A 22,512-nucleotide genomic window follows, 5' to 3' on the forward strand; every position below is an offset into this window, starting at 1 on the left:
CTCCCACTCCCCCAGCTTGTGTTCCCTCTCTCGCTGTGTCTCTCTCTGTCAAATAGATAGATAAAATCTTAAAAAAAAAAAAAAAAAGACTGAAATCTTAAAAAAAAAATTCCATGTATATATATGAAATCTTATAGTATTTGTCTTTCTCTGATTTAATTCACTTAGCATAATACCCTCTAAATCCATCCATGTTGTGAATGGCAAGATCTCATTCTATTTTATGGGCTGAGTAGTATTCCATTGTATGCATATACCACATCTTCTTTAGTCCTCTATTAATGACACTTAAGTTGCTTTCATGTCTTGGCTATTGTGAACAGTGCTGCAGTAAACATAGGAGTGCATATATCTTTACAAATTAGTGGTTTGTTTTCTTTGGGTAAATACCCAGAAGTGAATTACTGGACTGTATGTTACTTCAATTTTAAAATTTTTGAGAAACCTTTGTACTGTTTTCCACAGGTGACTACACCAATTTATATTCCTACCAACAGTCCACAAGGTTTCCTTTCCTCTACATCCTTGCCAACACTTGTTATTTCTTGTCCTTTTGATATTAGCCATTTTGAGTGGTGTCACATAATATATCATTGTGGTTTTTATTTTTATTTCCCTGATGATTAGTGATGTTGAGCATCTTTTCATGTGTCTGTTGGCCATCCTAAGTCTTCTTTGGAAAAATGTCTATTCAGGTCCTCAGTCTATTTTTTTTTTAAGATTTTATTTATTTATTTGACAGAGAGAGATACAGCGAGAGAGGGAACACAAGCAGGGGGAGTGGAGATGGAGAAGCAGGCTTCCCGCTGAGCAGAGAGCCCAATGCGGGGCTCGATCCCAGATCCTGGGATCATGGCCTGAGCCGAAGGCAGATGCTTAACAACTGAGGCACCCAGGCATCCCCTCAGTCTATTTTTAATCAGATTATTTTTGGTCATTGAGTTCTATGAATTCTTTGTATGTTTTGGATCTTAACACCTTATCAGATACGACATTTGCGAATATCTTCTCCCTATTCAGGTATGTTGCCTTTTTGTTTTGTTGATGGTTTCCTTTACTCTGGCAAAAGCTTTCAGTTTGATACAGTCTCAGTAATTTATTTTTGCTTTTGATTTCCTTTGCCTAAGAAGGCATATCCAGAAAAATATTGCTAAGGCTAATATCCAGGGCTTACCACCTATATTTTCTTCTGGGACTTTTATAGTTTCGAGTCTCACGTTTAGGTCTTTAATCCACTTTGAGTTTATTTTTGGGTATGGTTTAAGAAAGTGGTCCAGTTTCATTCTTTTGCATATAGCTGTCCAGTTTTCCCCGACACCACTTATTGAAGAGACTATCTTTTCCCCATTGTATATTCTTGCCTTCTTTGTCGTAGATTAATTGACCATATAATTGTGGGTTTATTTCTTAGCTCTCAATTCTGTTCCATTGATCTCTGTGTCTGTTTTTGTGTCAGTACCATACTGTTTTGATTACTATAGCTTTGTAATAGAATTTGAAATCCGGGATTGTGATATCTCCAGCTTTGTTCTTTGTCAAGATTGCCTTGGATGTTCAGGGTCTTTTGTGGTTCCACACAAATTTTAGGATTATTTGTTCTAAGTCTGTGAAGAAGGCTGTTGGTGTTTTGATAAGGATTGCACTGAAACTGTAGATTGCTTGGGTAGTATAGACACTTTAACAGTATTAATTCTTCCAGTGCATGAACACAGTATATGGTTCCATTTATTTGTGTCCTCTTCAATTATAGTTTTCACAGTATGGGTAGGTCTTTTACCTCCTTACATCAATCATGAATTACATGCCTTTTCTCTTTTAAAATATTTATAAACCTAAAAGTATTTTTCTTTCTGCTGTTCTCAGGATGGAAAAATTGAAGCTGAAGAATTTACTAGACAACTGTATGTTGAACTCAAGTCTTCACCTCAGCCTCACCTAGTTCCTTTTCTTAAGGTAATGGAAATCCTGAATATTTCAATAAGATAGCTATGTGAAGATACTAACAATGCAGGAGAAAGCTCTCAAATGTTGTAATCTGTTAAGAATGTTCATAGTCTGTATTCTTTGGATTGGAACACTTTGGGGAAATAAAAGTAACATCTCATTTGTGAACATAACTTAATGATTATATTGGTAAAGTTTACATCTTAAAAGGCTTGATTTTTCCTTTAAAATAGGGCCTTCTGTGGGGCGCCTGGGTGGCTCAGCTGGTTTAAGTGACTGCCTTTGGCTCAGGTCATGATCCTGGAGTCCCAGGATCGAGTCCCTCAGCGGGGGGGGGGGGGGGGGGGGGGGGGGGGGGGGGGGGGGGGGGGGGGGTCCCTGCTCAGCAGGGAGTCTGCTTCTCTCCATCTGACCCTCCCCCCTCTCATGCTCTCTCTCTATCTCATTCTCTCTCTCAAATAAATAAATAAAATCTTTAAAAAAATAAAATAGGGCCTTCTGCTTTGTCCTAATGACTCATATTCTCCTAGAAATAATAAATAGTGCCAAAGTTGGTGGGAAAGCTGTTATTTTTAAAAATTGATTTATACTGTTAGTAAGCATGCTCTTTTCTAATATTTGTTGAATAAGTAGAATTTGACATAGAATAGTATATTTGATAACAAGAGACTATAAAAATTATTTTTTTTCCTTGGACACTCAGAAGCTGAAGAGGGAATCAAGTTGAAATTTAAAAAGTCATTAAAGAACTGGAATTATATTTAACACAGAGTCATCCCATAAATTTTGAAATAATGGAATGAGGAGTGGCCTTTAGAAATATTTGGTTTAGGGGTGCCTGGGGTGGGGCAGTTGGTTGAATGTCCGACTCTTGGTTTTGGCTCAGGTCGTGATCTCAGGGTTGTGAGATTGAGCCCTGTGTCAGGCTCAGTGTGGAGTGTGCTCAGGATTCTCTCTTCCTCTTCGGCCTCCTGCTCATGCTCGCTCTCTCAATCTCTCTCTCCCAAATAAATACATCTTTAAAAAATTGTAAAAAGAACTATTTGGTTTAATTGTCTAGAGGAGATGAAAGAGGCATCACAGTGGAAGACTCCTTTTGGTTGCCTCATAAAAAAAAGAGTGGGAAGGGAAATGGAGGCACCACATTTTCAGAAGGATATTACAGTAATGGAAACTGTCACTAGGAGGGGTGAGCACACTGATTAGGAGGGTGCCAATTATGTTGAAAAACAAAATGTGGCTAAAGAAACAATGTTTTAGCTAGAGGAGACTTGGTCTGGGCAAAGGGAGGTTGAAGCTTCAGCATAATATCTAATATCAAATGACTGATACCCTGTTTTGGATGATCCTCTTGATTGAGAAATTAGAGGGCAGTCCTTCCTTTCAGTGGCAAAAGTTCTTTGAGCTATAGGTTGTCTGCATGACACTGACAACTCTTGAATTCATCTATATTTCATACTCACTGGAGACACTGGGGGAGAAGGGAGGAAATAGCGTATGTTCTTATTCATCCTATGCTTTGCTAGATACTTACTTTTAATTTGCATCATTTGCACTTACTTTCATATCAGTCTTTGAGGATACTAGGTGCTAGATATTATAGTATTTTCCATTTAGAGATAAACTGTTTAATATTGACTACTTTTTTATCAAACTTACAGGTCCAGAATTTATCCTATCTGACTCTGCTTGCTAGGGTAACACTACCTTAAAGTTACCAAATACTACACCATGAAATTTTTGTGGTTTGTATGTATTTTCTAAGGACCTATTAAGCCTTGTGATTTGGTTTCTTGAGAATTTTTCCCCCCATTTTTGAGAGCTCTTGGGGCATTGAATGTTGTGTAGAGATGAGGGATTCAGCATTTAATCTCTGGCCAGCTGATCAAGAGATATTTAATATACAGTTTTATAATAGTCTCTTGAGTCTGATTAGTTTTAACATTGTTCCAGTTGGTGTTTTTCTCAGGACCCCTTCATATTAGATTTCTAGCTTAAATTTAATCAGATCACTTCATTTGTTCATGTATTTCCAAAGCAGCTTGTTTCCCACCATTTTTTAAGTTTGGAAAAAGATTATGAGACTCTGCTTCTTACTTTCCTTTGTTACCATTTATATACATATTTGAAAACCTTCAGAGAAGAACTTTTCAATCCTTTTTAATAAAAAAAAAGTAAAAGATGTAACTAAAAGGAAAGGAAAGGAAGAACAATAGTTCTCATTTGCTTCTAAAATTCAGTCAGACTGCCTTTATTTAAGTGTCAAAACAAGGAAAACTTCCAAACAGGCCCTTGAATTCACCAAAAGATAATCTACTTCTACCTCCTTTTCCATTTTTTTTTTCCTTACTCAAAAACAAAAACAAACAAAACCCCCAGGGATGAAAAGGCAGAATGTTCTACTTTTTAGTTTGAACTGCCTTTACTCTTCAGAAAGATACAAGGAGAGACACCAACTTAAAATCTAGTCAGAAAATATCTAGCTCATTAAGGAAATTGACCTTGGTTGTATTAGTTTTGTTTTTAAAAGATTTTATTTAGTTGTCAGAGAGAGCACAAGCAGGGGGAGCAGAAAGCAAAGAAGCAGGCTCCCCGCTGATCAGGGAGCCCAAGGTGGGACTCAATCCCAGGACCCCGGGATCATGACCCAACCGATGCAGACACTTAACTGACCGAGCCACCCAGGCATCCTTGTATTAGTTTTATTTTGACTTAAAGACTGTTTTTATCCAAAGTTTGGAAAGTTAATTAACAAAAACTTTTTTTTTAGATTCTATTGTCATATAAAGAAAGTTACTGATAGAATAATTATTAGTGATCTATTATGGGGTATAAGTAAATACAACCAAGTATGACACAGTGTTTTATTTTACCAAATTGATTTTGAGGGAGTATAAAATAAATTCAATACTGAGAGATAATAATTTTGTATTGAAAAATAAAGGCACTTTTGTGCTTTAAATTGGTTGTATCCTAGATCTTGGCAGGATATGAGTACCAAGGTGATGCCAGATTTCCTCAACTGGAAATACCTGGTATACTTTTGATTTATCTTATATTGGTAAAGCTATGAAATACAAAGTAGTTCTATTTTACTAGCAGCTAATTTGTTTAGTTATCAGGTTCTTTTTTCTCCCATTTCTAGAAAAGTGTGAATGCCTTACGACAACTCATGCCCAACTCCCAGAGCTTTATTCAGCAGTGTGTTCAGCAGACCTCTAACGAGGTAGTCATTGCTACCTGTACCACAACAGCAACAACTTCTCCTGTGGTGACAACAACAGTTTGCTCAATCCAGTGTGAAAAACCCATCATTGTTTCCGGAGCAGCAACACCCAGTACTATGTCAGTGCCGACTCTGAATCCGCTTGCTGGTCCGGGGGGAGCAAAAACTGGAGTTGTGACACTTCATTCTGTGGGTCCGTGTGCTGTACCAGGAGGAACAACAGCTGGAACTGTTTTGCTTCAGACTCCAAAACCACTTGTGACATCTATACCGAATACAGTTACAGCAGTCTCTCTTCAACCTGAAAAGCCAGTTGTCTCTGGGGCAGCAGTCACGCTGGCTCTTCCCTCAGTAACTTTCGGAGAAACTTCCCGCGGCAGCTCTCTGTCTTCCATCTGTGAAACCCGTTGGTTACTTCTGCTGGGACCACATCTGACAAGAGCCGTCATTGCTCCAGTCCAGATCAAACTTGCACAGCCGGGCCCCATCCTTTCACAGCCAGCTGGGATTCCTCAGGCAGTTCAAGTCAAACAGCTAGTGAGTAACATTTCATTTCTTCCTCAGTTCTTTTTTTGAAAATTTCAAACATTCAGAAAACTGGCAAGACTAGTCAGATGAGGCCCTGAGTATCCTTGACTTATCACACTTGCTTAGTCTTTCACTCTCTATTCACATACATAAGCACACACACAGAACTTTTTCCTGAACCATTTGAGAGTTAATTGCAGAAGTTGTGACATACCTCTAAGTACTGTGGTATCTCTAAGGAAAAGGATTTTTTTTTTTAACATAATGGCCACGTACTTATCATCACACTTGGAAATTTAATATTGGTATAATTTTTTTTTCCCAGTTGTCCCCAGTGTCCTTTATAGCTAATAATGTCCCTTTTTTTGATGTTTCTGATAAGAACTGCGTATTGCATTTACCTGTCATTTCTCTTTAGGCTCCTTTAATCTAGAATAGCTTCCCAGCCTTTTGTTAGTTGCTCATTCGGTTGTAATAGTTTTAAGTACCCAGGCTAGTTGTTTTGCAGAATGTTCTTTGTTTTATCTAATTGTTTTCTCAAGAATAGATTCAGACTGAATCTTTTGGGCAAGGTCATTACAGAAGTAATGTTATGGTAACTTTCTCAAGAAAAATGTGCAAAGGGGAGAGGGAAACAGTGAGGGGGAGTAGATGAATATGAAATTGTGGTTTTCCTAAACTTGGTAGGTTTGGGAGGTTCTTAGGTGAAAGAAATTTTAGCTGTTTATCATTTAGTGTTGTTAACCTTAGGAATAAAACTGTCTATTATTTTACCAGCAAAAATGGGTTTATTTGGGAATGGCAAAGAATTAGAGTTCAGGACAAACAAGATATGGCAAAACCATAGGCAGATCTAGAGAACAAAGAAGAATGGCCTTGTACAGAGGAAGGGGGGAAGTTGGAAAATGCTTTTATAAAAGTCCACTGGAGTAAACCAAAGTGTAGTGCCTTCTCATTGGCTTGAGTTGTGACAGTCTGTCATTGGCTGGGCTATTGCTGGCAAGGTGAAAAATCTTTCTTCCTCCTACAAAGGTAGTAAAGGATAGGCTTCTTCCTATTGGGAATGCAAGGTACCTCCCTTTCTGTTGGGGTCTGCAATTGATGACTAGTTATAGGGTGTGAGAGGGTCCCCTTCTGGCCTTCTGACTCATTTAGTGAGGTTTCCCTTTATTTTCATAGTGTTTAGAACATTCCAGTTTAATCAAGACAGACTGTCAGATTATTACTAACCTGTAGGAAATATTACATGGTGAATTAATTAAAAATTACATTTCTTAGTAAACTCGCTTACCTTATAACAGTTAGCTGTTCTTTTAAATTTGGGTAATTGCCCTTGGTTTTCTTTTATAAATCTTTATGTTAAAGGCTGTGTGTTGAATCTCATTATTTTAGTTTATTCTGCTTCTGAGAATAATAAAATCTAAGTAAACTTCCCAGCCTTTGTTGTCTGATCAGGAGAAGAGGTTTATATCTGTGGATGATGTCTTTGAGGGCAAAGGTCAGCTATGGGCATAAGATGAAAGGGGGAAGATCAGGGCACCTGGGTGGCTCAGATGGGTTAAGTGTCTGCCTTCAGCCCAGGTCAGGATCACGGGGTCCTGGAATCGAGTCCTGCATCAGGCTCCCCGCTCAGCAGGGAGCCTGCTTCTCCCTCTGCCTCTCTCTCTCTCTGTCTCTCATGAATAAATAAAATCTTAAAAAAAAGAAAGAAAGGAAGAAAGAAAGGGGGAAGATCAACTTGGACAGTGGTCAAAACTCTTGGGTAGGTAGGAAGTAATGTCATTCCTGGGTGCTAATAATTTTTCATCCCTTCCTACCCTGAGTCTGATTTTCAAATAAAGAAATGTAGGCCTGCCTTGCAGAATTTCTCTTGGGTTGTTTGAATTTAATCTCAGAGATGAAACCTTTTTAGAAGCAGTGATTCTAAACATCAGTTTCAACAGCCAGCTTTGGGAACCACTGAAACAGAGTAATTGCCTCAAGGAGAGCCTCTTTTTGGTAGCACTGAACAGAATTGAAATCCTTTTTACAGGTCATAAGTGATTCTTGAATCACTGCTAATCTTTATTGAACATCTATACCATATTAGTTCCTGAAGTGAAATAACACTTTACAGCTATGTAGAGTTTTAAAAGCATGTCAGGTATTACTGTGGGTTTTAAAATAATTTTATGGTGGAAGAAAAGGCAGGGAGAAAACTTAAGAATCTGGAAACATTAAGTGACCCATCCACTGGCACTCAACAAGCCTTGGATCTCAGACTAAAACCCAGGGTCTTTCCCATTAGGATATGGTACTCATGGCAAGAACTTCTAGGTATCTAGAGTGTCCCTGAAACAGTAAGACTGGTAATAATATCTTGACAGCATTTATATTTGTATGTTTGACGTGTTATACATGAGAAACAATTTCAATCAAGAAAAAATGTAACAGATGTTTCAATGGGGGGAATCTGGCTGGCTGAGTCCAGGGGAGGATGGGACTTTTGATCTCAGGATTGTGAGTTTGAGCCCCACGTTGGGTGTAGAGATTACTTAAAAAAAAAGAAAAAGAAAGAAAATCTAATGGTAAAATTTTAGGGATTTTTTGACCTCCTACTTTCATTCTTATAAAAATGTGGAATAATTAGTTTTTCTTGTGAATTCTGCTTTCTTGTTTGGCCTTTGTTTTAATTTCACTCAACAAATTTGATGTATTTATACCTTCCTATTTAAAATGTCAAACACCAGAGCATCTAGACACTGAAGATGCATTGTAATCTGTTTCATAACACATTTTTACCTGGGGGCACAAAACGAGCCATTCTGTGTGGTAATGCCACAGAGAGGCTTGAACTAGGACATTATTTCAAATCAGCTAATTTAGGAAATTAATATTACTAAAGTTTAGTATTACTAAAGTAATTTAAGAATATCATCCATGAGGCCATCATAAACCATAGTTCAATTTAATCCAGATAAGTGAGGGGGGAAAATACTCAGGGTGCTAGAAACATAAGATAGTATTCAGTGCAGCTTTAAGAGATATGGCAAATCATAATTTAAAATATGAGAATTGCCATACTGGTTCAAATCTGTGTTTTGTGGAACTCAGGATGTAGTCTCCAAAAATGAGCTGAAGAATACAAGTATAGATTGTTCAATATTAGGTTTAAAATTTGTTTATTTCTGGGGTGCCTGGGTGGCTCAGTTGGTTAAGGGACCGTCTTGATTTCGGCTTAGGTCATGATTCTCAGGGTGGTGAGATTGATTTCCTCCACCCCCACCCCTTGGGTCAGGCTCTGTGCTGGGTGTGGAGCCTGCTTGAGATTCTTTCTCTCCCTCTCCGTTTGCCTCTCCCCCTCCACCCTCCCACCCCTCTTGCTCACACCTTCATACTCTCTAAAAAAAAAATTTTTTTTGTGTTTATTTCCTTTAATGATTGATCATGAATTTTAAAACCTCTTCTTAATGTTTTAGTTTCTAGCATGTACTAGTTTTTCTGGAGAATTGTATAGGTTTCTTGCCTTCTAGATGTTTTAAATATCACACTTTTCAAATTATAAGGATCCTCTTAATCTTCCCAGTGTAGGGTTTAGATTTTATAGAATTATTATTTTATGAAATAATATATTTTTATTCCAGATTAAAGAGGCCCTTCCCCATTTATTTTTTTAATTTAGATTTGTTACTATATATTATCTTTTCTATCTCATTGATTATTGTATGTTATCCTCTGGGGATCTGCTAGAGTTGTCATCAAATGAAATAATTGGACTTGTTCACAGTTTCTTTAGATATAAGTTTTTCATTTTGTGCCAGTAGTTCATTGCTTTGTATAGTTTGGTCCTCAAATGCTTGAATTGTTGAAATATGGACCTAATCAGTAGTTCCTGTGATTTCATCTGACAATCTAGTTCTTATAAATGGTTAGTGTTATTGTTATTGAACAATTCTGGCATAGTAGGTGTTATATGATGTTACATACTCCAACTAAATGTTAAACTTCATGTTTTTACCTTTCTTTAAAAGTTGATGAAAGGAAGTGGATGAACTGTATTATAGTTTACAGATCATGGGTAGATAGTAAGTAGAAACTTTTCAGTTTTGATGCTTAAAAGTTTTTCTTAGGATATTTGTGAAAAAACTGTTATTCATAGTTGAGCAAAAGCTAAATTTAATTTAAAGATTATCTACAGATCAGAAATCATAAATTTTTTAACAGAAACTTAGAGGTTCTCAATTTGAAGCAGCATTTACAGATTCCTTATAAAAGCTGGTAGTATAATTAAAAATTCATTTGAGCACATTTTTAAAAGTGTTTAGAAGGCCCTTTAAATGAAAGAAACAGCATATTCTGAAGTTTACCAACGTTGAGTTTTAATTTAGATTGGGTATGGCATATAAGTTTCAATCTTCTTTGTAGGATTTTACTGGAGTTCTATGTTAAGATTCTGAGGCTGGATGAGGGTATGTAGAAGTGATGGCATTTAGTGATATATGCCATTGTCCCAGAAGATAAGGAAATAGTGGTACAAGAACCACGTACTGACTGTTCCTGAGAAATAGTTGGGAACTAACATGTATTTCCTGACTATAAAGCTGCAGCTTTTGTTTAGTTGGGGTCCTCTATTTTCTAGAACTCAACCTACTGAGTGCATGCCAGTAATCACATATTGAATATTATATAGACATAGAAATTAGAGGCGATAATACCCTTGATTCCAATCACTGTGTGTGTATGTACTAGTTGAGTTATTTAGGGATAAGAATTTGATTGATGTGTATTTATGAACAGGGGAGTAGGTGAGGGTTGAAATACAGGGAAAGCAAAGTGTAAGAGACTCATTTGGTTAAGTGCTGGACTCTGATTTCGACTCAAATCATAATCTCAGGGTCATGAGATCAAGCTCCATCCTGCTCCGTGCTTAGCGAGGAGTCTGCTTCAGATTCTTTCCCTCTCCCCGTCCCCCTGCTCACACATGCTTTCTCTCTCTCTCAAATAAATAAAATCTTTTTTAAAAAAAGTGTAAGGGATGTTCTCATCTACTTGTTTAACTCAAACTTGTGTTTCTTTGTGTCCTTTCCTTATGAAATTTAAGAATAGTTCCTTGTCTGATATCCCAGAGCATAATGTAAAAATCATAATGTAAAAAAATCTAAGTGATACTGTGTTGCACTAGATCTGTATTTCTATAAACTACTAGAACATTATTTTATGTTAACATCCAAAAGAAACATCAGAATTTGACATGTCAAGAGAAAAGGCTAAGGTATGTACTATTTATTGATTTTCCTGTCTAGTGGCTTTTTGGAGGGAAATTAAATAAAGGACTTAAGTTTTTCTTTTCCTTGCCAAGTAGGAGTAAATACCTCTTTGGGTGAATTTCCATCTCTCTATGATAATTTCAGTCTCCATAAGATGCCTAATACTGTGGATTTAAGTGGTACTTTCTTTGAAAGAACAGTAATGAATGCACTTACACTTTCTCACTCATTGTATTTGATTTTGTTCAGCAAGTGTGTAGGAGTATGCTACACATCTGCTGCCCCAAGTGTTATAGTCATTAAGATGAGGAATGATGGGGATCCAGGATTGTTAAATCCCAGCTCAGAACTTTGTGCTATATAAAAATATCACATACCATATACATTTATATATTTTATTTATATTCATAATATATATAAATATAATTTATGAAGTTATGGTTATATATATGTATTTTTTTCGAAGTTTTATTTAAGTAATCACTACACCAAGGTGGGGCTCGAGCTCACAACCCCAAGATCAAGATTTGCTTGCTCCACCACTGAGCCAGCCAGGTACCCCTATATTTTTAACTGGCATATTGTCTTCCTCCACATGTATGATCTTGACCCCAGTTGGGCTGGAGGCAGGGCAAGGCACACCCAGGATCCTACAGGTAGGTACTGAGGCTTGCTTTCCTCACCTTGTTCTTGCCAGGGCTGCACACTGGTGCCGAGGTCTCATGGGGCCCACTTTTTTTTTAAGATTTATTTATTTATTTGTCAGGGGGAGGGGAGAGAGAAAGCAAGAGAGAGCACAAGTAGGGGGAGCGGCAGGCAAAGGGAGAAGCAGGCTCCCTGCTGAGCAAGGAACCCGATGGGGGACTTGAAGATCCCAGGACCCTGGGATCATGACCTGAGCCAAAGGCAGACACTTAACCGACTGAACTACCCAGGTGTCCCGGAGTCCACTCTTTATAGCTGAGGGTGCACACAGCCAGGCTGTGTAGAGCCTGTGTCTACCTCAGGGGCAGGCCTTTGGGCTGTTATATGATTACCTATCAAATTGGTATGAAGACTAACTCATAAACACCTCTAATATTTTATTACTGTTTTTCACAATTAAAATACTGGAAAAGAATACTTAAGGATATTAAGGAAGAAAATATGAATAGGAAGATAAGACAGAATTGTTAGAGGAGTATTTCTGTTGAGTTTCAGTCTGAATGAATAAATATGACCCTGAATGTATATTATTTTGTAGAATTTTTTTCTAATAATCTCATCTTTAGTTATTTGAAAATATAACTTTATTATTTTTCTAATTATAAATGTAGCTTATGCTAATCATAAAAAAGCAAATAATGTACATATCTATAAAGTATATAATAAATACACAAAGTAGAAAGCAAAATTACCCTGCAGTTGAATCCTAGGAAATAATCACTGTTTACAGATTGTTTTTTTAACTTACCTTTCTCTGTACATACACTTCTAAAAATTTTTTTAAAATTTTTTTGAAGTACAGTTAATATACAATATTATATTAGTTTCAGTATACAGCATAGTAATGTTCAACATTTAAATTAGGAAGTGATCACCACACTAAACCTAACTATTATCTATCATCATACAAAGTTATTAAAATATTATTAACTATATTCCCTATACTGTATATTGTATTCACCTGTCTTATTTTATAACTGGAAGTTTGTGACTTGTTTCACTTAGCATATAATATCCATGTTGTTGCAAATGGCAAGATTTCATTCTTTTTGTAGCTGAGTACTATTCTGTTGTATGTATACCGTATCTTTTATCTGTTCATCCATCAAAATATTACTTTGTAGAATATAAATCTGATTTCTTGTACTTTACAATACAACTCAGTTTATAATCTCAACTTATTAAAATACATCATTGTTTTCAAGAGTTCTTTCTCTCTTTCAAGAGTTTCTTTTTATAGAATGATGGCAGTTGGATTATTCCAACTTGTATTTCTTCTGTATGGGCATTAGTTCCCATGGGATTCTTTGCTGGGACATTTTGAGTTTCTTGTGAGTTACTTTTGTTTAGTAATACACACTAAATTTTATATTTTATTTACAAAAAAATGAGAGAATAGAATACTATACCCAAAATTCTGTTCAGAAGTCTTTCTCCTGACTTGTTTATATTAGCCATATCTGAGTTTAAGGACTTTTAAGTAGTTCACTATTAATAGCAGACTCAAATATACATGGTGACTTTTTCTTTTTTGAAGTGAAAAAAATGAAGCTCTGCTATTTTGACTTTTCTCCTTTGTAGCTAAAAATAAGGCCCTACTATTAGTTTAATTTCTCTTCCTTTATCCCTAATCCTTGCCCTCTGGATTTCTTGAACTATTCTGTTGGAGAACACCCTAGCATTGTTGTTTTCCAGAGACTTGTAAAAAGTAGCCCATTAAAAGTCTTTATCTTTTAGAGACATATTTTGAAATATTTAGGGATAAAAAAGATATACCTGGGATTTAAAAAAAAAAATTGAGGGTGGTGAGAAAATGAGTGGGTAGGGATATGGATAAAACAGGATTGGTAAAGAATTAATCATTGTTGAAGCTGGGTAATAATGGAATAGGTGGTTTCATTTTATTCTTCCCTCTACTCTTGTATATGTTTGAAATTTTCCATAAGTTAAAAAATGAAAATAGGATCCAAATGGAGATTTAAGTTGGGCAGTATATAATGCAAATTTGAATTCCACTCTAAAAATAAAATATATTGTGTAATAGTCATGTTTTTCACTATTGAACAAGATAATTTTGCAACATACAAATATAAATTTTAAGTAGACTTTCTGTTACGCTAATGTAAAGGTATATTTACAGTTAGGTGAGCACAGTCATTTGTTCTACTGTTATAATTGAAAGCTTGTTTTTTTCTAAAGCAGGTTTAGTTGAATGAGTATATTAATAGTTCTCATTGTTTCAGGTAGTCCAGCAGCCTTCAGGAGGTGTTGCAAAACAAGTGACCACACTTTCCCATTCCTCAGCATTGACCATTCAGAAATCTGGACAGAAGAAGATGCCAGTGAGCACTGCAATACCTACCAGTCAGTTTGCTCCAGGTAGACCCCGATCCATCCCTGCCCCATCACACTGGGTTTGGAACATGATGGGGTTTTGTATCATTCTATTTTTTTTATTGTTACATTAAGAAAGATAGTCTTTTAAATAGGACCTGGGGGGAGGACTGAAAAATAACTATTTAGTACATTCTTTATACATACATAGCTACTTTTTAGGGATATGTGTTGCTTTAGAATAAAAGAAGCAGCTGTTCATGGTATTTTTGTAATTAGAATAACATATTTGTAAATAAAGCACTTTTTAACATAAAAATTGCTATAGCTTTATTTCTTTTTAAAATGCACTACTTTTTCTAAGTTTGGAAATCATTGTTACACGTAAAAGTTAGAGATTTCATGTATTTTTTTAAATCTACAAATATGATATATTATTAACATTTATCACCTGTCACTTTTTCTGCATGTTTTTATAATACTGGTAATTCTGTAGACTGTTTGAAGACTATATAAAAAGAAATGGAGGGGCACCTGGGTGGCTCAGTTGTTAAGTGTCTGCCTTCGGCTCAGGTCATGATCCCAGAGTCCTGGAATCGAGCCCCGCATCAGGCTCCCTGCTCTGCGGGAAGCCTGCTTCTCCCTCTCCCACTCCCCCTGCTTGTGTTCTCTCTCTCTCTCTCTCTCACTGTCTCCTCTCTCTCTCTCTCTCTCTCTCTCTCTCTCTCGCTCTCTCTCGCTGTCTCTCTCTCTCAAATAAATAAATAAAACCTTTAAAAAAAAGAAATGGAGAGGTCTTGATTTTATAAGATGATTGCTTGTGCAGGGAATAAATTCATTGTCGTTTTTGAATTTAAGTATAGTTCTAGGACAGCTTGAAATTTTCTTTGTATACTAAAAGCTGTTATTCTGCATTTTTCCTAATATGGCATGACTTTTTTTTAATTCATTTTTCTTTCTTCTTTTGTTTGTATAGCTTCCATTCTAAAGCAAATTACCCTGCCAGGAAATAAGATTCTGTCAATCCAAGCATCTCCTATTCAGAAAAATAAAGTAAAAGAGAATGGAACAACATCCTTCAGGTAAAGAAAATAAATAGTTAACATTTGGTCTGGTTAAAGGAAAAGATGAATGAATAATACTTAATATATTGATGCCTTTTTAAAAAGCTGACAATACTTTATTGAGTATAATTTATAAACAAGTGCACAAACCTTAAGTGTATAGTTCAATGAATTTTGATAAACATATATCCCTGTATAATCAAGATACTGAACATACCCTTCACCTTCATGCTCTTTTCAAATCAATGACCTCTGACCCCTGCCTCCAGCAGCTGCTATTCTTACGTCCATCACCATAGATCATTTTTGTCTGTTCTTGAACTTCACATAGATGAAAAATTACATTAACCTTTTTGCATCTTTTTTCACTCTGCATGTTTTTGAGATTCATCCATATCATTTTGAACATTAGACGATTGTTCTTTACAGGGGGGAAGTATTCTTTGTATAAATGTAAATCTCTTTATTCTTTTTCCTATTGATGGACATTGGGTCGTTTCTGGTTTTTGACGATAATATGTAAAGCTGCTGTAAACATTTACATCCAGATTTTTATGTGAACATAGGTTTTCGTTTCCAGAATATGATTCCTGGATCACTAGGGAAGCGTTTGTTTAACTATTTAAGAAACTAACAAACTGTTTACCAAAGGAACTGTACCATTCTGCATTTCTACCAGCAATGATGAGTTCATTTGCTCTTCAATTTTGTCAGCTTTTTGTATTGTCAGTTCTTTTGATTTTTACCATTCTAAAAAGTATATTGTGGTTATTTTGTGGTTTTAATTTTCATTTCCCTGATGACTAAAGATGTTGAGCATCTGTTCTTGTATTTATTTGCTATCCATATACCTTTTTTGATGAAGTGTGTGTTCAAATCCTTTGACCAGTTTTTCTTACTGAGTTATTTGTTTTCTTACGGTTGAGTTTTTAGCATTTTTTATGTATTCATGATCCAAGTCTTTTGCCATGGTAGTGATTTGGGAATAATTTCTTTGTAGAGTGTTCTATCATTCTCTCACCAGTGTCTTTCACAGAGCAAACATTTAATTTTGCTGAAGTTAAGTTCATTGTTTTTCCTTGTAAATTATGCTTTTCATGTTTTATCCAAGAAATGTTTGTGCAACTCTAGCTTACAAAGATTATCTCTTATACTTTGTTCAGAAGTATTACAGTTTTAGGTTTGTCCTTCTTGTATTGATATTCTTTAATTTCTGCCATTACCTATATAAATATCAATGTGTGGGTATTCTACTTTCTTCTTCCTCAACCTTCTCCCAGTTCTAGTTGCATTATTTCTTTGTCACAGTATAAAAACATTTGTGCATTAGTCTTTCTTTCTCATCTCCACCTGCATTTTAGTTGTAGGTCTACTTTTATATTAAAATGATCATGTTTAGTCCTTTCTCTGAATTTTTCATAGTTATCTCTTGGTTGGATGAAGTTCATCTACTCAAGAAAGGCTCATTTGGTATAGAATATGCTAAATTCTTGTATGTTAAAAACTGATTTCAATGTCCTCCATACTTGAAGGACCGCTGGCTGGATAGGAGGATAGGAAATTAACATTTCGTATTGCATTTTTTTTTCATATTGCATTTTTAAAAATGCTTCTCTACTATTGCCTTAATATTTATGTTGTTTTTTATTTATTTGATCTTTTTGTCTGAAGGCCTTGAGAATTTATCTTTAAAATCTAATATATTTATATTAGGATGTACTGTGAAATATGGACCATTCTTACTTCACTTTCCTAGGTTACCAGTTGGCCCTTTTAATATGTAGATTCTGATTTCTTGAAATGTCTGTGAAGTTTTCTTGGATTATAGTTTGAAATATTAGTTCTGGTCCATTGTTTTATGTTTTACTCTTCAGGGAATGCAAGAGTATGGATTTTATTCTTTTTATCTCCCTTACTTTCCATTATTTTGCCTCTGATCTTTTTTAATTTCTTTATCTCCTTTTCATTCCCTTGGTTGTTTTTATACCTTTCTTCAATGCTTCTTAATAGGGTTTTGGTTGTATCTATTGGCCTATGAAAAACCTCTTTGATTCTCTTGTCTGCAGCACTGTATAAATTTTCCTTTCCCCGGGCGCCTGGGTGGCTCAGATGGTTAAGCGTCTGCCTTTGGCTCAGGTCATGATCCCAGGGTCCTGGGATCGAGTCCTGCATCGGGCTCCCTGCTCCTTGGGAGCCTGCTTCTCCCTCTGCTTCTCTCTCTCTCTCTCTCTCCCTCTGTCTCTCATGAATAAATAAATAAAATCTTTAAAAAAAAAATTTTCCTTTCCCCATTTTGGTCCCCACCCCCAAGCTTACACATTTAAGTCTACGAGGTTCAATTGAATAGAGCTCATACTATGATCTAGTAGGACATCTTTTTAGTACTTTCTGATTTGGGATGCGCTTAGTCTTCCTGCTAATAGAATATTTCATCCTTATGCCTGCCATTGCCACCAGTTCTCTGACCTCTTTACAGCAGTTTTACTAGTCTGTTTTTACCACAGGCCTTGAGTCAGATGAGGTGGGGGCACATTGGGTGGGTGGGGCAAGGAGTGGGTGGGTGGGGAACTGGTTGCCCTTTTTTCATTTATACTTATTTTGAAGTTTGAGTATTCTTTGTCTTTGAGTTATGCTGAGGTTGTGGTTTTCCTTGTTCTGTATTGTTTTGGGAGGAAATATTAGAAGATGGACATCTAGGCAGTCATCATTGTCTTCCAATACAGTGTGTTTAGTCTGTGTCAGTCAAGATACATAGACTATTTTCAACACCCCAAAAGCTTCCTGGTGCTCCTTCCTAGCCAGTCCCCTTGTTACACTCCATCTAGCCACTGACCAGTTTCCTGTTATTGTGGTTTAGATTTCTTTTTTATTTTTTTAAAGATTTATTTATTTATTTTAAAGAAAGAGAGGGAGGGAGAGCAAGCTTGAAGGGAGGGGCAGAGGGAAAGACTCTCAAGCGGGCTCTCCACTGAGTGGGGAGCCCAACATGGGGTTTGATCCCAGGACCCCAAGATCACGATCTGAGCCAAAACCAAGAGTCAGATGTTTAACCGACTGAGCCACCCAGGCGCCCCTAGATTTATCTTTTTTATTTTTTTATGATTTAAAAAATTTATTTTAGAGAGAGTGTGCAGGGGGAGGGGCAGAGAGAGAGAGGGAGAAGCAGGCTCCCTGCTAAGCAGGGAGCCTGATGCGGGGCTCGATCCCAGGACCCTGGGATCATGACCTGAGCAGAAAGCAGATGCTTAACTGACTGAGCTACCCAGGTGCCCCAGATTTGTCTTTTTTAAATGGTTGCCTTTTTAAAAATTGTATGTTGATTTTATAATTATTAATCAAGTTATTCTGCCATTACCAAAAATCATAACCTCCACTTCTTTTTTTAATACATTTTTGTTATCTGGTGGAAGTATCTTTTTTGGGGGCGGGGGCGGGTTGGGGCAGAGGGAGAGAGAGAGAATCTTTAACAGGCTACACACCCAGCACAGAGCCAAGACAAGGCAGGGCTCGATCTCACAACCCTGAGATGATGTGAGCCAAAATCCAGAGTCTCAAGAGTGGGTCTTAACCGACTGAGCTGGTGGAAGTATCTTAACTCCTGTGTTCTTGACAATTAATCATCATCCTTATTTCTAAAGTCCATGCCTGATATTCCTAATATCCATGTTAACTGTAAGTCTCTTTCTTTTACCTGGCTTTTTCATCCTATTTCTTGGTGTCTACTTAGTAATTTTTTTTGAGTCAATGTCAAATATGTTTAAAAAATAATTATAGGAGTTTTGGATTAGTTACCTCCAGAAAGAGAATTTACCCAATTTTCTGGTTGACAGTAGAGGAGCAAATTGCCTCAATATAGTCAGTAATTGAGCTGGTTCAAAGCTAGGTTGTAATCTTTCCAAGGTTAGCATATCCCTTTGGTTCTCCTGGCCCCTCCCCTCAGGAGTTTCAGCTAAGAGTTAGGGTGCTTCTCTTTGCTGGATTCTGAAAATTTTTATTTCCTCAGTACTTTAAGAGTCCTTAAAACTCACCAGGCTTTTGTTGTTGTTGTAAACTGTCTTAATTCTTTTTCCCCCGTTTTTAAAAAATTTTTGGAAAATATGCATCACATAAAATTTACCATCTTAACCATTTTTAATTGGCATTAAGTACATTCACGTTGGTATGCAACCATCACCACCATCTATCTCCAGAACTCTTTTCATCTTATAAAATGAAACTCTATACCTTTTAATCCATTAGTCCTCATTTTTCCACCCCCCCATCCCCCACCAGCCCCTGGCAACCAACATTCCACTTTTCTGTCTGTGATTTTGACTACAACAGTCTCATGTAAGTGGAAATGCACAGTATTTGTCCTTTTGTGGCTGGCTTATTCCGTTTAGAATAATGTCCTCAGGGGTTCATCCATGTTGTAGCATAAGTCAGAATTTCCTTCCTTTTTAAGACTGAGTTATATTCTGTTTTATATCCACTCATCTGTCAATGGACACTTAGGTGTCTTCCACATTTTAACTATTGTGAATAATGCTGCTGTGAACATGGGCATACAAATATCTTCAAGTCTATTTTCAATTCTTTTGGTTATATATCCAGAAATCGAGTTACGGGATCATATGGTATCTATTTTTAGTTTTTTGAGGATCTGCCATGCTGTTTTCCACAGCAGTTGTACCATTTTACATTCCCATCAACAGTGCACAGGAGTTCAGATTTCTCCACATTCTTGCCAACACTTGTTATTTTCTGGTTTTGTTTTCTTTGACAGTAGTGTTCATAATAGATATAAAGTGATACTTCTTTGTGGTTTTGATTTGCATTTCCCTAATGATTAGTGATGTTGAGCATCTTTTCATGTGCTTATTGGCCATTTGTATATTGTCTTTGGATATTTTCTATTCAAGTACTTTGCCTATTTTATAATCAAATTTTTTGTTATTGAGTTTTATATTCTGTATATTTCTCCCTTATTGGCTGTATGATTCGCAAATACTCCTTTGTGGATTGCCTTTTTACTCTGAAGTTAATGTCTTTTGAAGCATAAAATTTAAAAATTTTTGTGAAATCCAGTTTGTTTAATATTCTTTTGTTGCTTGTGCCTTTGGTGTCATATCCAAGAAATTATTGCCAAATCCAGTGTTTGTCCTGTTTTCTTCTAAGAGTTTTATAGTTTTAGGTCATATATTTTTTATCCTTTCTGGTTATTGATCCTTTTTCAGTTAAAAAAAAATTTTAAGATTTTATTTGACAGAGGGAGAGACAGCGAGAGAGGGAACACAAGCAGGGGGAGTGGGAGAGGGAGAAGCAGGCTCCCCGCTGAGCAGGGAGCCCAATGCAGGGCTTGATCCCAGGACCCTGGAATCATGACCTGAGCCGAAGGCAGACGCTTAACCTACTGAACCACCCAGGTGCCCCTCAGTTAAAGTTTTGTACATGGAATTAGGTAAAGGTCCAACATCATCCATTTTAATGTGTATATCCAGTTTCTTCAGCACTATACTATTGCTAAAAAACACTATCCTTTCCCCACTGAAAGGGCTTGGCCCCCTTGTCAAAAATCATATGACCGTAAGGTGCCTGGGTGGCTCAGTTGGTTAAGCGACTGCCTTCGGCTCAGGTCATGATCCTGGAGTCCCGGGATCGAGTCCCGCATCGGGCTTCCTGCTGAGCAGGGGGGAGTCTGCTTCTCCCTCTGACCCTCCCCCCCTCATGTACTCTCTTTATCTCATTCTCTCTCTCAAATAAATAAATAAATAAAATAATTTTAAAAAAAGATCTTAAAAATCATATGACCATATATGTAAGGGTTTATTTATGTCTTCTCTGTTCTATTTCATTTGGGTTATATGTCTGGCTTTATGTTAGTACCACACTATCTTGATTACTGTAGCATTGTAGTAAATTTTGATATCAGGAAGTGGGTCTTCCACCTTTGTTCCTTTTCAAGATTGTTTGGCTATTCAGGGTCCCTTGAGATTCCATATGAATTTTATTTTATTTTTTATCTTTTTTTAAAATCTTTTTTTTCTTTTTTTAAAGATTTTATTTATTTGACAGAGAGAGATACAGCAAGAGAGAGGAAAGGGGGAGTAGGAGAGGGAGAAGGAGGCTTCCTGTGGAGCAGGGAGCCCAATGCGGGGCTCAATCCCAGGACGCCAGGATCATGACCTGAGCCGAAGGCCGATGCTTAACAACTGAGCCACCCAGGCGCCCCTCCATATGAATTTTAAGTTGGGTTTTTCTATTTCTGCAAAAAATGTCACTGGGATTTTGATAGAGATTGCATTACATCTGTAGATTGCTCTGGGTAACATTGACATCTTAGTAATATTAAGCCTTCCAATCCATGAATATTGGCTGCGTTCCTATTCATTTATGTCTTCTTTAATTTCAACAACATTTTGTAGTTTTCATTGTGCAAGTCTTTTGGCTTCTTGGTTAAATTTATTACTAAGTATTTTATTCTTGTTGATGCTATTGTAAATGTAGTTTCTTATTTCCTTCACAAATTGTCCATTGTTATTATATAGAAATGTAGTTGATTTTTTTGTATTGACTTTGTATCCTGCAGCTTTGTTCAGTGCATTTATTAATTCTTTTTGTGGAATCTTTAGGGTTTTCTAACACATGAGATCATATCATCTGTGAATAGAGATAATTTTACTTCTTCCTTTGGATTCATTTCTTTTTCTTGCATAATTGCTCTGGCTAAAATGTCCAGTACCATGCTGAATAGAAGAGACCAAAGTTAACATCTTTATCTTGTTCTTGATCTTAGAGGAAAAGTTTTCAGTCTTTCATCATTGAATATGGTTTTCACTGTGGGTTTTTCATATCTTGTTTTATTATGTTGAGATACTTTCCTTCCATTCCTGGTTTTTTGAATGTTTTTATCATGAAAAGGTGTTGGATTTTATAAAATTATTTGTCAGCATCACTCGAGATGATCAGTGGCTTTTTTCCCTCCTTTTTGTTAATCTGTATTAAATTGATCAATTTTGTATATTGAACCATCTTTGTACTCCAGGAATAAACCCGACTTAGCCTTGGTGTATGATCCTTTAATATGTTGTCCAGTTCAGTTTGGTAGTACTTTGTTGAGGAATTTTGCATCATTGTTCATAAGGGATATTGGTCTATAGTTTTCTTTTAAATTTTTTAAATTTAAAAAAATATTTATTAGAGAGAGAGAGACAGAGTGTGGGCAGGTGAGGGGAAGAGGGAGAGGAAGAGACAGTTTTAAGGAGAGTCTGTGCTGAGCACAGAGCCCAACACGGGGCTTGAGCTCATGACCCTGAGATCATGACTTGAGCCGAAACCAAGAGTTAGACACTTAACTGAATGTGTCACCCAAGTGCCTCTCTTTTTTTTTTAAAGTAAGTTCTACACCCAATATGGGGCTTGAACTCACAACCCCAAAATAAGAGTCACATGCTGTACCGACCGAGTCAGGCACAGCAATCTGTAG

At 36.5% G+C, this 22,512-nt stretch overlaps 1 protein-coding gene across 1 annotated transcript in view; it reads left to right on the forward strand.

The window, feature by feature from the left end:
* Positions 1-22,512, forward strand: part of TAF4B (TATA-box binding protein associated factor 4b) — a 124,643-nt gene that overhangs the window by 21,312 nt on the left and 80,819 nt on the right. The window contains 7 exon segments of the mRNA XM_027577153.2: positions 1,864-1,953; positions 5,090-5,542; positions 5,544-5,579; positions 5,581-5,609; positions 5,611-5,707; positions 13,893-14,028; positions 14,960-15,065. Of these exon segments, the coding sequence (XP_027432954.2) occupies positions 1,864-1,953; positions 5,090-5,542; positions 5,544-5,579; positions 5,581-5,609; positions 5,611-5,707; positions 13,893-14,028; positions 14,960-15,065 (947 nt within the window).

This window comes from Zalophus californianus, chromosome 14 (genome assembly GCF_009762305.2).
Source record: "Zalophus californianus isolate mZalCal1 chromosome 14, mZalCal1.pri.v2, whole genome shotgun sequence".
Lineage (NCBI taxonomy): Eukaryota > Metazoa > Chordata > Mammalia > Carnivora > Otariidae > Zalophus > Zalophus californianus.